This window comes from Grammomys surdaster, unplaced genomic scaffold (assembly GCF_004785775.1).
Source record: "Grammomys surdaster isolate TR1022 unplaced genomic scaffold, NIH_TR_1.0 125231, whole genome shotgun sequence".
NCBI classification, from domain to species: Eukaryota; Metazoa; Chordata; class Mammalia; order Rodentia; family Muridae; genus Grammomys; species Grammomys surdaster.
Window position 1 is genome coordinate 262,095 of NW_021620120.1, and position 14,301 is coordinate 276,395.

At 46.3% G+C, this 14,301-nt stretch overlaps 2 protein-coding genes across 2 annotated transcripts in view; one reads left to right on the forward strand and one right to left on the reverse strand.

The window, feature by feature from the left end:
* LOC114637200 (E3 ubiquitin-protein ligase TRIM39) overlaps positions 1-7,550 on the reverse strand; it is a 158,775-nt gene extending 151,225 nt beyond the window's left edge. The window contains exons 1-6 of the mRNA XM_028785423.1: positions 7,185-7,550; positions 6,760-6,855; positions 4,951-5,181; positions 4,223-4,245; positions 2,725-2,840; positions 2,236-2,268 (exon numbers count right to left, since the gene is read on the reverse strand). Of these exons, the coding sequence (XP_028641256.1) occupies positions 2,236-2,268; positions 2,725-2,840; positions 4,223-4,245; positions 4,951-5,181; positions 6,760-6,855; positions 7,185-7,550 (865 nt within the window). The remainder of the gene's footprint in view (positions 1-2,235; positions 2,269-2,724; positions 2,841-4,222; positions 4,246-4,950; positions 5,182-6,759; positions 6,856-7,184) is intronic.
* A 3,048-nt stretch (positions 7,551-10,598) lies between these two features.
* The window catches only part of Trim10 (tripartite motif containing 10), an 8,367-nt gene continuing 4,664 nt past the window's right edge, over positions 10,599-14,301 (forward strand). The window contains exons 1-3 of the mRNA XM_028785459.1: positions 10,599-11,340; positions 12,738-12,833; positions 13,393-13,623. Of these exons, the coding sequence (XP_028641292.1) occupies positions 10,912-11,340; positions 12,738-12,833; positions 13,393-13,623 (756 nt within the window). The 5' untranslated portion in view covers positions 10,599-10,911. The remainder of the gene's footprint in view (positions 11,341-12,737; positions 12,834-13,392; positions 13,624-14,301) is intronic.

Here is a 14,301-nt window from a genome sequence, read left to right on the forward strand (position 1 = left end):
TTACTCCTTGTACTAGCACATATGAACCACATACATACATACATACATACATACATACATATAATTAAGGGACTGGACAGGCTCTCACTATGTAGACATGACTGCCCTCAGACTCGATGGGCTTATACTGTCACAACTTGGGGTGGGCGTCGGAGGGTAAAAACTTTAAAAATACCTGGGGCAACCTAGAAAAAGGTCTATTTAGGCTCATGGTTCTGAAGGTGCAGTCCATGATCAGTGGTCTCTATGCTTTTGGCTTCTGTCATGATAACCTATCCTTCCAGGAGTGCTTGACAAAGCACAGTCATAGATCTCATCAGCTGGGAACATCAGCTGTGAGACTCCCACCCTCCTTCCAGAGCATACCCTAGTGACCTAAAGACACCACCTAGTCATTCCACCCTTTCGACCAGTCCTTTAACACCCGATCATTCAGAGGCCTTGAACACTGAAACTAGAATCTTGCCCATACTTTAAGTTGCCACAACAAACAGATTAGACACAAAACACAAAGGCCTTTGGGTTACATATTTTATTAAAATATTCTCTCAAAACCTAGAGAAATGACCTGAAGGGACTTTGGGGTCCACCCAGAGTTGTTGATGAGGCCCCAAAGCATCTCCAGCTTTGTGTCCAAAAGTCATAAAAGCCAAGCAGAGTCCTAGTCACCCTACAATGGTCGTTTTGAGACTTTTACAGTTTTTTGTTTCCCTTGCAAATCCCATTGGCTCTTAGCTTTGCTGGTGTCTAGGTCAGTGCCTTCCTTGTCTGCTTCTGGGTCTCCATTCAGATAGATCACTATGTCCAGGAACAGGATTACAGGGACCTAAAGGTACTGGACATACACATTAAAAACTATACAAGCTTCCAAGACCCTAAGTTCCATCCTCATTTTTTAATGCTAGGGACAGGTGCTGGTGTGTCTGCCACACTTCCCTGGCTCTACCTCAAGTCTTTCAAAGGCAGGCAGAAACTTACTTTCCAGGTGGAATAGGGTTGGAAAAAGATGGTGATTGATGCCATGGTATGGGGCATTTGCAAAGTCTCTCCCACGCCTGGCCACATCTACACTGCGCAGAACAGCTGTGTCGTCTTTTGCATGGCAGATGGGTGCTGGCCAGTTGGAGCAGTGGAGCAAAAGTATCATGGCCAGGTCACTGTCTTCAGTGCCCAGGTCCTGCCGTCCCCTTACCCTGGCCACCTTGGGGACCACTCTCATGATGCAGCTGCCACTCAAATGACCATTACGACCATTACAGTGAGGACTGGGCTCAGGGTTGTGGTCTGAGGGTCCAGAGTGACCCCTTCCCCCACTTCAGGATGGAGCACTGTCCATGCTGCTTGCCTCCTAGGCTTCTGTTTCTGGAGGAGAGAAGTGACAGCAGTGTCTGAGGATTTGCTTCTTGAAGTGGCTGGGATAGCAGCAGCTCAGTACCTAGGAGCCTGTTAAGAAACACAAATTCTTGGGCCATGCCCTAGACTACCCAAACAAGAGCCTGCATTTTAACCAGGTGTCTGGATAAAGTTTTTACAGTACATTACAAGAAGTAGGGATCTCTATAAAAACAGGCAAGTGCTTGTGGGAACAATTAAGCTCCAATTTAAAAGTAAATAGTATTTTTGTTCTTTCCCTGTCCCTTTTTTGTGGCACTAGGGCTTTATGCATGGTAGGCAAGCAAGCTCTAGCAGGAAGCTATTGATACATCCCTAGAACCTAGCCCCTCCCTACCTTCTGCCCCCAGAAAGTGTCTTTGTAGCTGAGGCTGGCCTGAAACTAACTCTAGCCCAGGCTGACCTTAAACTTGTGGCAGTCTAACTGCCTCTACTACTCAAGTGCTGGGGTTGTAACTGTGTGCCACCATGCCCAGCAAATGCTAGGTTTTAAATACACAATATTTGTTCAAATCTACAGAGAATCTAGCATAATTCTGGACAAAGCTCAAGGGCTTAATACATATTTTGAATGAGTGTCTATACATGTAACTGAACATTTACCAATCACTGTGTGTCAGGTACTATGCTGAGCTCCTTATATAAATTCATTTAATCCTCAAATGGATTTATAGTATAGGAGCAATGGTGTGGAGAAAAGGCTTAATAGACCCAAGACCTCAAGCAATCAGGGTCCAAGTGAGCATATTTTGTTGCTGTTTGTGGCCATGAGTGAAATGGATATCAGAGGACACACTCCCCCTGTGTGCCCTCCCCCCCCCCCACAGAGCCCTTGCTGATTACCTGAATCTGTCTCCAGATGATGCATCAAGTTTTCTGAAGAAAGCAGAAACAAAGATCTGTGAGATTTAATTATCTCCTACTTTTCCTCCCGGGGGGGGGGTGGGGGGGGGTCCTGGCTACAGCATGAGGACAGGGATACAAGACTTAAAGAGAAGTGTGCCTCACCTTCCTGGACTCTCACTGCGGTGGCCTCTATCCTTGGATAAAGGAGACCACAATCTGGGGAATTGCTCCCTGGGTAGAGTGAGGTCTTGTGGGAAGGTGTGAGGAGAGAAGCTGTTAACCCAAGCTGTTTGCTTATTTTTGTGTGTGTTTCACTATGTAGTCCAAGCTGGCCTGAAATTTAAGATCCTCCTGCCTCAGTCTCCCTGGTGCTGGCATTACAGGCATGTGCCACTATGCTTGGTATTTGGAACCAGGTTTTGAAGTTGGGGAAAGATGGAGACAGGTGGAAGGTAGAACACCTAATAGGATCTAGAACCCCTTTACCTGAAAATGCCCTCATCATCTTTGGGAGGCAAAGTATTTTCCTGTGTAGGTTTCGAATCTTCTTGACAAGGTCGGAGGAAATGGCCTCTGGGCTCACAAAAGTCTTCAGCTCATATCTGCAGACAAGTTGGATGTCTAACTTAAATTCCAAAAATAAAATATTTCATTTTATCTATGTGCATATATGTGTGTGTGTGTTTGAGTGTGTGGCTTCCCTCAGAGGTCAGAGGAGCGTGTCAGTGCCTTAGAGTTGAGATTAAAGTCGGTTGTGAGCTGCCTCATCTGGGAGCTAGGAATCCCAACTGGAGACTTCTGGAAAAAGCTGCAGTCAGTTTTTAATCATGTTTTGCCATCTCTCCAGCCTTCAAAAGTAATACTTGGGAGACACAGGCGAAAGAACAGACTGAAAGATGATCTTAGTCTCTGCTATGAAAATTAGATTCAGCATAATTCATTTACCTTCTGTAGGTAAGGATGGTTCCCAAAGTGATAGACTTTTCATTAGACACAGGAGGAACTAATTTTAATTTCTTCCTGAGCATTGGAGCTTGAGTCGGTTCCAGCAGAAAGGGGAAGATAGCATCACCCCTCTCTACCTCTAGAGGGAAATGTGATGGAGAAACAGCCCTGCACTATTTTCTTTTTTTCTGTGTGCCAGTTTGTTCAATGAGAAAAGAACCGAGAAGGAAAGAGGATTCTGGTCCCTTTTCAGTCCTCATTACTCTGGCTATTTGACTTTGCCTACACCCTTCTGTCTTAGCTTTCCCATCACACAAGACCCACCACATTCTTCTTGACTTTAATCCTAACACCCTTTTGAGAAGCATGTTTGGAGACGCTTTTAAATGGCTTTGCTATTTTTAGATACTAAAATACTAGTATATTTCATGGATTAAAAATACTTCTGGGAACTAGTTATGCCAAACACCACAGTTCAGTACCCAGCATCTACATGGAGGCTCATAACCATCTGTAATTCTAGTTCTAGGGCATCTTCCTGCCTCCTGTGTTTTCCTCTGGCACCAGGCATGTACATGATGCACAGACATATTTGTTAACAAAACACCCATACAGGGAAAATACAAATAATTTTTTTTAAATCTGGATCATTCTATATCCACGACTGTTACCTGTAACTTTGCTTTGAGGGTCAAAATTATGTCTCAAAAATCAACGTAATTGATGTCGGTCAACAAAAGCCAATAAATTTATTTTATTAGTTGTTTAGCTGTTTAGTTTGAAATAGGCTCTCATTCTGTAACCCAGGCTTGCCTCAAACACAGAGTGATATGTCTGCCTTAGTTTCCCAAGTGTTGGGACTAAAGGCATGAGCCACAATGTCCAGTTTCAACTCATCTGTTTACTGTTTCGAGCTAATAGTAAGAGAGGGAGTGAGCTGTGTATCCATCAGTGTTTTCTGGAACCATCCCCAAGGGGCCAGTTGGATTGCAGTGTCATAAAATGCACATAAAAGAGGCAGGACTGGGGAGGACCTTACCTGCTCTGATTGAATCTGGAGTCCTACAAAGGAAACACAAAAACATGTACTTAGTTTCCACATGGCCTTTCCCATCAGGGACTCTAGATCTTTCTTTCTTAACATCAGCTAGAAACTCCTACCCAGAGTGCTGGAGCCCCTTAATGACTCAGTGTGCATTTCGCTGCTCTCTTCATGTTTCCTTACTAAAGTAGGTAGGACTCTGCAGCCAGCCAGTTCCTTTGCTCTGGTTGCTCTGTTCCAGCTGTATCCATAAATGGGCTCTGACCCCACTCCCCCCGCACCCCTCACCCCCCCAGTGATTAAGAGATGGTAGAGAGTTCCAAATTGGAACTGATGTAGGGCAGGATTGTGTTAATCACACAAGGCTGTTATTGATGGTGTTTTCCCTGTGTATCAGGGACCGTGCTCAACACTATACATGAGTTATTCCTTACATGATTTACCACTCCATGAAAAGAGTCCCATGCTTAGAAACTAAGAGAGTCACCCAAGTGACAAAGTTGGATGAGCTGACACCAAACTCAAGATGCTCTGGTGATGGTTATCTTTACATAATCCTCATGCATGCCTTGGGAAGTTCTCTAGTCTTTTGGGCCTTAAAAAGCAGACCCTCCCCCACCCCTTCCCAATGGAAGTAATCCCCTTCCAGCTGCTGCATCACAGCATCCCCTTCCTGTTTAACCCTCTGCTGTCCCACTAGGTGGTAGGATTGTGGAGTCTCTCACTTGCAAAAGCTCACTTGCTGGTTGCTGACACTTCTCCTCTAGCTCCTCCACTTGGGCACCCAGACGGTCGACCTCCTGAGAGACCTTCCTGATGTACTCTTCCCTTTCCTTGCAGATCTGCTGTTCTAGTTCCTCCAACCTGGTCAGCAGGAAGCACCTCTGGTCCACAAGCTCCCGCTTCAGCCTTTCAAAAGCAGCTTCTACCTGTTGCTTCTTGCTTTCAACCTGCATCTGTGAGGATATCAGGGGGCGAGGTGTGGGGATGAGGGCTCAGAACTGGCCCCCATAAGGATCATCTGTGTGCTTATTGATTAAGAGAAACAAGGAGTAAGCCATTTTGGGACTCATTTCTTTAAATAATACAATGGTAGAAAGAGATAGATCTCAAGATAAACATGCAGATGATGACATTGAGATCTGTGCTGTTGTCTTAGCCAGGGATTATAATAATGCCATATCGAACTCTTTTAGAGTCACACTGAACTAAAAAATTCCTGTCATCGCTATGATATCCTACTGTGCTAGTTTTCTTCTCCATTGCTATGATAAAACATTGACAAAAAACAAGTTGAGAAGGAAAGGGTTTATTTCATTTTTTTTTACTTTCACATCTCATTCCATCATTGAGAGAACCCAGGGCAGGAACTCAAAACAGGAACCTAGAGGCAGAGGCTGTGAAGAAACACTGCTTACTAGCATGTTCTCCAAAGCATGTTCAGCCTGCTTTCTTATATAGCAGGACCACTGGCCCAGTGTAGGCTGGATGCTCCCAAATCAATAACTAATCAAGAAAATGTCTTACAGATTTACCACATATAGCCAGTCTGATAGAAATATTTTTCTCGGCTGCTTTTCCCTTTTCAATTCCTCATTTAGGAAGGGTTCCCTCTTCCTAGATGACCCTTGCTTGAGTCAAGTTGACAAACAAACAAAAACAACAGCAACAAAACTAACCGCACCTACCATATCTTCTTTAGATTCATATGGAGTAACTGTGCTAACTTCTTTTTTTTTTTTTACCTTAACATTTTTTATTGGATATGTTATTTACATTTCAGATGTTATCCCCTTACCCCATTCCCCCACCCTGCCCAGGAACCCCCTATCCCACCCACCCCCCTCCTGCTTCTATAAGGATGTACCCCCACTTACCCCCCCCACTCCCACCTCCCCACCCTCGAATTCCCACATACACGGCATCCAGCCTCCATGGGACCAAGGATTTCCTCTCCCATCTATGCCTGATAGGGCCATCCTCCCTTACATATACAGCTGGAGCCATGGGTCCCTCCCTATGTGCTCCCAGGATGAGACCCTGGGAGCTCGGGTTGGTTGGTATTGTTGCTCTCTATATGGGACCGCAAATACTTTCCACTCCTTCAGTCTTCACTCTAACTCCTCCATTGGGAACCCCTTGATCAGTTCTTTCTTTTCTTGAGATATATTTCCATGTCTAATGCATCCTAGGCTGGCCTCAAACTCAATTCACAATGAAGTCAAAGATGACATTGAACCTCTGACCCTCCTAATTCCATCATTCAAGAACTGGCATCACATAACACTTATATTCTATTCAGTGCTGAGTATTGAATCTAGGGTCCATGTATTCTAGGCAACCACTATTCATACTGAGCTATCTACCCAACATGTTAGGCATAAACAATTGTTAGGATAGTGGCACCTTGGGGGGGGGGGGTAGAGAAAATAGGATCAGCTAAGTAGTGACTTTGAGGCCATTTTGAGCTACATGAGACTCTGTACCTAAACCAACAAACAAAATAAAGGAACAGTCAGAGGTGTGGTCCTTACCAGAACCTCCTGGAGCTTCTGGTCTTCTTGACATTTCCTATCTTCTATCTTGTCCCTCTCCATTCTTAGAGCTTCTAACCGACTCCTGAGACGATCCTGTCAGAGAGAAGAAAGCAGAGGGTCCGTGAATAATCCAACTGGCAAATACTGTGTGCTGTGTTGTGGACACACCACTGAAGCCGAGGGATTCAAACTGACAGAGTCGTAACCCTTGACCTTTACTGTATTACCATCTAGGGCAGGAATTGGGTCTGGTGGCACTATGGAGGTAGAAAGTGTATAGTGAGGTGTGTGTGCTGGCAGAGAGACCAGGAGCAAAGAGGACTGAAAGAAGTTTTTAGACGACAAATCTCTATCCCTTTTCCTTCACTCACCCACATCAGGTCACCATCCTGCCCTCACGAAGCAGCGCCTCAGCTCCTTACCCTGTAGGGTTGAATGGCTTCATCCAGGAACCCCACAGTGTGTGCCTGATGGGCGGGGCCCTCCCTGCAGAACACGCAGAGCAGCTCCGCATCTGTCTTGCAGAAGAAATAGATCTTTTCTCCGTGCTCTTCACAGTAGGTCTCGCTCAGAGGACCTAGGGACACCGGGGCCACTGCGGCCTGGATTTGCTCCTCTTCTGTCTCCTTACAGAGAGGGCACAGCAGCTGGGCCCCCATTGGGGTGCGCGGGAGGCAGAGTAGGCAGACAGTGTGTCCGCAGGCTATGGTAACCGCATCCTTCAGGGGCCGGGTGCAGGCGGGACAGGCTACTTGGTGGAGTCCCCGGAGGGACCGGGTTGAGGGCATCACCGTGCCTTCCCTTGCCCGTCCACAGTCTTCTGACTCTGTTCACTCCAATTTCCTTTCCCTGAAACTGAGTCACTATTAAGTGCGTCACTGTCTCAGAAGCGAAGGAATCCGAGGGTGAAAGAGAAGCAGGAATGTCAGCTCAGCGAAGTCACCTGGCTGCGCCTCAGACACGCCCAGAACCCAGAGAAGCTAAGCAGGTCCAAACTCCAGGGCGTCTTGACTACCCAGCGTTTCCCAGTGGCAGCCAGGTGACCTAGCTCTCCACTCCTGTCACCTTCGGTCCCTTGGGTGGGAAGCAGCGTATTGCATCATGAGGTCACTTGGAAATGGGGTTTCCTGGAAGCTATTGGCTACAGAGGGGTGGGACCGTTGGGGAGGAGCCGCTTCCTGTCACGCTGAGCAGGTGAGAGCCATAGTTCGGGCTAGGAGGCCGGCAATAGCATCAAAGTCCAGCTTGTGGTGTTGAGACTAACTTCGAATTGCGAGCACAAATGCACGTTCCTCTCCCCTGACCTTTCTTTCCTTACCTGCCTTCCCTGCCTCCACTGGCTCCCCTGCCGCTCCTGCCAGTGCGGTATTTCCTGCATGAGCACCACCTAGAGCCTGTGTGATACTGGATTTCAATTTTAAAGTTTTTTTCTCCCTCCCCCCACCTTGTTTTAAATAAAAAAGTGTGTGTGTGTGTGTGTGTGTGTCTATGTGCCACACATACAGTCTCTCTCAGATAGATTCCCTCACATTCAAATTGTAGGCAGTGAGTTTACTCAACACGGTGTGCTGTAAATCTTGCTTGAAAACGCAGCAGCAACCACTCTTTTTTTTTTCTTTTTTTCTTTTTTTTTGGTTTTTTTCGAGACAGAGTTTCTCTGTGTAGCCCTGGCTGTCCTGGAACTCACTCTGTAGACCAGGCTAGCCTCGAACTCTCGAACTCAGAAATCTGCCTGCCTCTGCCTCCCAAGTGCTGGGATTAAAGGCATGTGCCACCACCGCCCGGCTTGCAGCAACCACTCTTAACAGCTGAGCTGTCTTCCAACCCCTCAATTTTGTAATTACTTTATATATATGACTGTTTTGTCTGCCTTTATGTCTGTGCGCCACTATGTACAGTACCTAAGGGTGCAGAAGAGGGCATTGGATCCCCTGGAACTGGAGTTACAGGTGAGCCTTCCTGTGGGTGCTGACAACCCAACCAGAGTCCTCCGCAAGAGCGGCAAATTCTTAACCCTTGTGCCATCTTTCCAGCTCCAGCAATATGTACTCACTACCACCCAATCCCGAGAAATTACTCCAGAACAACCAATTTAATAATAACTCATTGGAACAAATGTGGAGAAGGAGATACAAACTGAAAGGATTTCTAAGGGTCAGAGAGTTGACAGCCACAAGACTCGGGACATTGGAGTGTTTGGATTTCAACTCTGTGCTCTTCCCAAAACTAGGTCAAAGATCAAGCTGCCAGGGTTCCTAGGCATTCTCCTACCCTGTGGACAAAGCCAGACCCTCCTGTTCACCAGGCCTTTTTATCCCACCTACTTTCTTGTTTCGCACACCCCTCCTTCCTGCTCTACCTTTCCCCTTGACAATACATCCTTAGAACAGCTGTCTGATTATGTGTGGTCAGCCCTGGCTGAGGTGTGCTGTAGGTATAAAGACTTCACATCACTATGGAGAAATGCGAAATATTGCTAGTATTTTACGTTGACTCTGTGCTCAGATAATATTTTGGGAACATTGGACTAACTTAAATATACTACTAATTTTTTTTCTCTTTTCATCTTTTAATGTTTTTCTCGACCTTACTATGAGAAACATTCAAATTTATTGATACTGTGAAGAAATATTGGCATCAATGCCTTTATGCGTTTTTGACTTTTGTAACTATTGGGCCATCTGCTCTCTCTTCCATAAATACAACAACATATATTGCCTCAGAATGAGAAATTCCTCCACACAACCAACGTGTTATTAAAAAATCTAACATGGGCCAGTGTGATGCCTCATAAGGTAAAAGAAACTGCTGCCAAGCCAAACACCCGAGTTCTATCCCCAGGACCTACATGGTTGAAGGCAAGAACCCACTCCACAAAGTTGTCCTTTGATTTCTACGTTTATGCCAGGATACCAACCCCCACATATAAACACACGCGCACACACACACATATGCACACATGTATACATGCGCACACAAATGCAATATACATACACACATACACATGCACACACACATGCACACACACTTAATTTTTTCCCCTCCAGGCATATTTCACATAGCTCAGGCTGGCCTCCAAGCTGCTATGCAAGTAGAGGCTGGGCTTGAACTCTTGATTCTCCCATTTCTGGATAACAGGTGCTGAGATGTACCGCCATGTCTGGTTGTGCTTTGGGTTTCTGGTAGATCGCATCGCTTGAAAGACTCACAGCTTTGACTTGCAGATAGGAGCTTGCAAGATGGAGGTCCAAGCAGTAGGAGATGATAGTGCCAAGGTGGAATAAGTAAACTGTTTAATGTGCTTCCTTCGGGTAGTGGTGGCGCACACCTTTAATCCCAGCACTTGGGAGGCAGAGACAGGCAGATTTCTGAGTTCAAGGCCAGCCTGGTCTACAGAGTGAGTTCCAGGACAGCCAGGGCTATACAGAGAAACCCTGTCTCAAAAAAACAAAAACAAAAACCAAAAACAAAATGAAAAAGAAAAGATAAAGTGCTTCCTTCTATCAGGGGGAGATGTGTAGTCATGGAAATAAATAAATAAATAAATAAATAAATAAATAAATAAATATGCTGGCTCTATCTTTCCTCCCTCATGTATTTTTTTTTTCTTTTAGCCTTCTTTTAAAGCCTGTCACAGGCCCATGGAGGCATCACCACCCATGGTTCCTTGTGCTGTGCACACCCGAGCTCAAGAGCCTTATCTGAGTCCCCACACTAGCCTTGTACTGGCTGATACGTCCAATCTCCCTGGAGACAGGTGGCTATGTTGGAGAGCTGGGGTGGCAGCAGTCCTCCCTGCCCCCTGAAGGAAGTATCTCTTTCAACAGTGGACTGCTGAGAGACTGTGTGTGAGCAGCTTCGGATGGACAGAAAGGGACAGTGAGCTTCAGGCCACGGGAACTGGTCCAGAGAGTAACTTACGATGCTGTGAGTCCCTGGGCCTTCCTCCTCGGCTATTTCTTCATCTCTGCTGTTGGCAGAAGTGTGTCTGCTCCTGGAAGAGCAGGACAAGGGACCCCTGGTGCCAGAGATGTAACGGAGTTCCTTGTCCGAGTGTGTGTGACTATGTTGGTGTTCAGGCCTGATGTGGGTGTGGAGGGTAAGCAGAGACAGTGACTTCCAGGAGTCAGAAGGTCCAGTAGAATTGACATGGCCTCAGCTCCTTCTGTGACTAGCCTGGCAGATGAGGTCAACTGTCCCATCTGCCAAGGCACCCTAAGGGAGCCAGTCACCATTGACTGTGGCCACAACTTCTGTCGTGGCTGCCTCACTCGCTACTGCGAGATCCCAGGCCCAGAATCAGAGGAGACCCTCAGCTGCCCACTCTGCAAAGAGCCCTTCCGCCCGGGGAGCTTCCGGCCCAACTGGCAGCTGGCCAACGTGGTGGAGAACATCGAGCGCCTTCAGCTGGCATCCACGAGAGGCCTGGAGGTAGAGGATGCCTGTCCGGAGCACGGGGAGAAAATCTACTTCTTCTGCGAGGAGGATGAGGCACAGTTGTGTGTGGTATGCCGTGAGACCGGACAGCATGGGGCTCACACTGTGCGCTTCCTGGAGGACGCAGCAGGTCCCTACAGGGTAGGAGAGGATCCCTGCAGGGTAGGAAAGGGCTCTGGGGGACCCCTGGGGGAGCTGGATTGGACTAAGGGAAGTAGAAAGGTGATGTGGATTATAGGTTGGAAGGGGTATCCTGACTCCAAATTCTTTTGCCTTATTTGATCACCCAGGCACATACTCAGACACAGAGAAGCACGGGGCTATAATTAAGAGAGAGTTCTCTGTTGTTTCCTTGTGGTCCATAGATAATAGGAGCTCAGTATATCCTTTCTGAATGATTTAACCATCAAACGTGTGTGTGTCCTGTATCGGTTAAGTGTGCTTGAAGTTCGTATCTTTGGGAATGACGATGCTTGTATATTTATTGTTTATTTACAAGAGTGAAGCCTTGTTTGGGGGGGGGGGTGTTGGTCTGAGTGTGTTCTATTTGAAGCATGTAAATGAATGTTCCCGTTGTGAATGAGCTAGTTGGGTAAATATTTGTGGCATATGCTTTTATCTTTCATTAAATGAGTACATGGCTGATTTTAGTTGCTTTTCTACCGTATTTTGTTATAAACAAGTGTTTGTATGTATGATGTGGCAGTTTGTCAGTGATCTTTTGATAGTGAGACCAGCTTGCCTCTGACTAATTATATAGCCTAGGATGACCTTGAATTTTTGATTCTATTGCCTCTACCCTCTGGATGCTAGGATTATAGGCATGTACTGCCACACTCTAGGGTTAGGAGTTGAACCCAGGGCTTCTTACATGCTAAGCAAACACTCTAATAACTGAGCTACATATATGTATTTCTAAACACACACGTGGCTATTTATGTGTTTGCTTGTTCCTAGCTCTACTCTTGAACAATTTATAAAACTGCGCATCAGTTATTTTTGCATCTAGGTTTCTTCTCACCTTGTATCATTTCTAGATTATTGGTTCTAATAAAAAGGGAAATCTTATTTGCATGTATTTCCTCTGGGTGACATAATTTCAGTTTCAGCTAAGAACGTGTGGAGCTCAGATCATAGGTAATACTTGTCAGATGCGGAAGAAGGTAGTTGTTTAACCTGATGAAGGGCTCAAAGGGGAAACACAATCATGACCTTTGATGGACATGAGAATGGGGGAAACCCTGGTCAAAATCTCTGGGACACAAAGCAAGAGTAATACGACTCAAGGTCAGGTCTGGTGTTGCTTACCTATGATCCTAATGTTTGGGAAACTGAGGCAGGAAGACCCTGAGTTTGAGGTAAGTCTGGGCTACATGAGATCCAGTCTCAGAATCAGAGCAAGAATGACGACCCTGAGTCTCTCAGGGTGCTGGGGTTCACACTCACCTCCGAGGCAATTTGCTTCCACAGATAGAGGGGAGTGACATTCCTTTACAGTTGCTTTCCCCATCTTAGTATTTCATGCTCCTTCTACCCAGGAACAAATACAGAAGTGTCTCGTATATCTAAGGAAAGAGAGAGAGGAGATTCAAGAAACCCAATCAAGAGAAAACAAAAGAATACAGGTGCTCCTGGTACGTCTCCATCCTCCCCAGGGGCAGCTCTTTCCTCCAGAGTCTAAGGCCCAAAGAGCAGAGACTTGAAGGTCTCTGAATCTGAATCCTGTCTCTGACATTATTTCTTCCATCAGTTCTCCAGCTTTGTCTTACTCACGTGTAAAATGGAGATTTCCTTATCAAATCACAGCAGGAATTAGTGTGACCCTGCCTCTAACAGCCTAGTGGTATGCTAGAGGCCAGGCATCTCTGCTCTCTTCATTCAGCCCCTTTTAGAAGCCACAGTGATGATAGGGAGGCGATGCTGGCCTGTGGAGCTCCCAGAAATAGAGTGACATGCAGAAAGAACACAACTCCACATCCTTATGGGGGCTGAGTATCAGGCAAGAGTAGGGGGCTCTGATTTTACCAACTAACCTTGGGAGGTGTGAGTATAGACCAAGAGGGAAGTGGGAACTTATAAGGAAAGGGAAGAAAGGGGGGATGTGATGTCACAGGAAGAAGAGAAGAAAATGGGAGAAGATCTTGATGTGGAGAGAGTAATATGTCCTGCTTGGCTCTCATCTTACCTTCTCAGACTCAGGTGGCCACCAAGAGACAACAGGTGATTTCACAGTTTGCACATCTGAGCCAGTTCCTGGAGCAACAGCAGACTGTCCTCTTAGCACAGCTGGAAGGATTGGATGGGGACATCCTAAAGCAGCAGGAAGAGTTTGATGCCCTGGCCACTGGGGAGATCTGCCGGTTCAGCACCCTGATCGAGGAGCTGGAGGAGAAGAACAAGAGGCCAGCCAGGGGACTCCTGACGGTGAGGCCTGGCCTGCCCTCATCCCTGGGGTCTCTGGAATCATTGCCTAGTCGGTACCTTCTTTACATACATGTCTAGGCACTACAGATGGAGGTTGGACACGGGAACAGGAAGTTGAATTCTAGTCTGTTTCCCCAGGAGCTGCCTGGTCACTGTGCTCTCTGATCTTGGTCTTTCTTTCTTGCCCTCCATCGAATGGAAAGGAAATGAGCATATGACAATAAAAAAAGGTGGAAGTTGCTCTTGAGAAGTATCAAACACTGTATAAACAACTGCCAGGTGCTGCTTCCAAAGCAAAACTTTTATAACTCAGAATGCCCCCTCCGCTGGCCAGGAAGTTCTTCCTAGACTGTCTTACTTCCTTGAACTGGAGGAGAGAGTTATTGGGGTTCTGGGAGCAAATTTAGGGAGATGCACTGGGTACTGGGAAATAAGAGACCTAGCTGTAGGATTTGCTTACTTCTGCTTATAGCTAGGAGAAGTAGGTCATATCACCAACTCTGACCATGGAGCAAAGGAGCCAGGTGCTAGTTTCTAGTCCTCATGGCTAAGGCCAGGAATATGGTATTTTGTGGTATTTTGTGTTTTATAGTCATAGCAAAAGTGGGAGGAAATAAAACAGAACCTAATATCTCTCTCTCTCTCTCTCTCTCTCTCTCTCTCTCTCTCTCTCTCTCT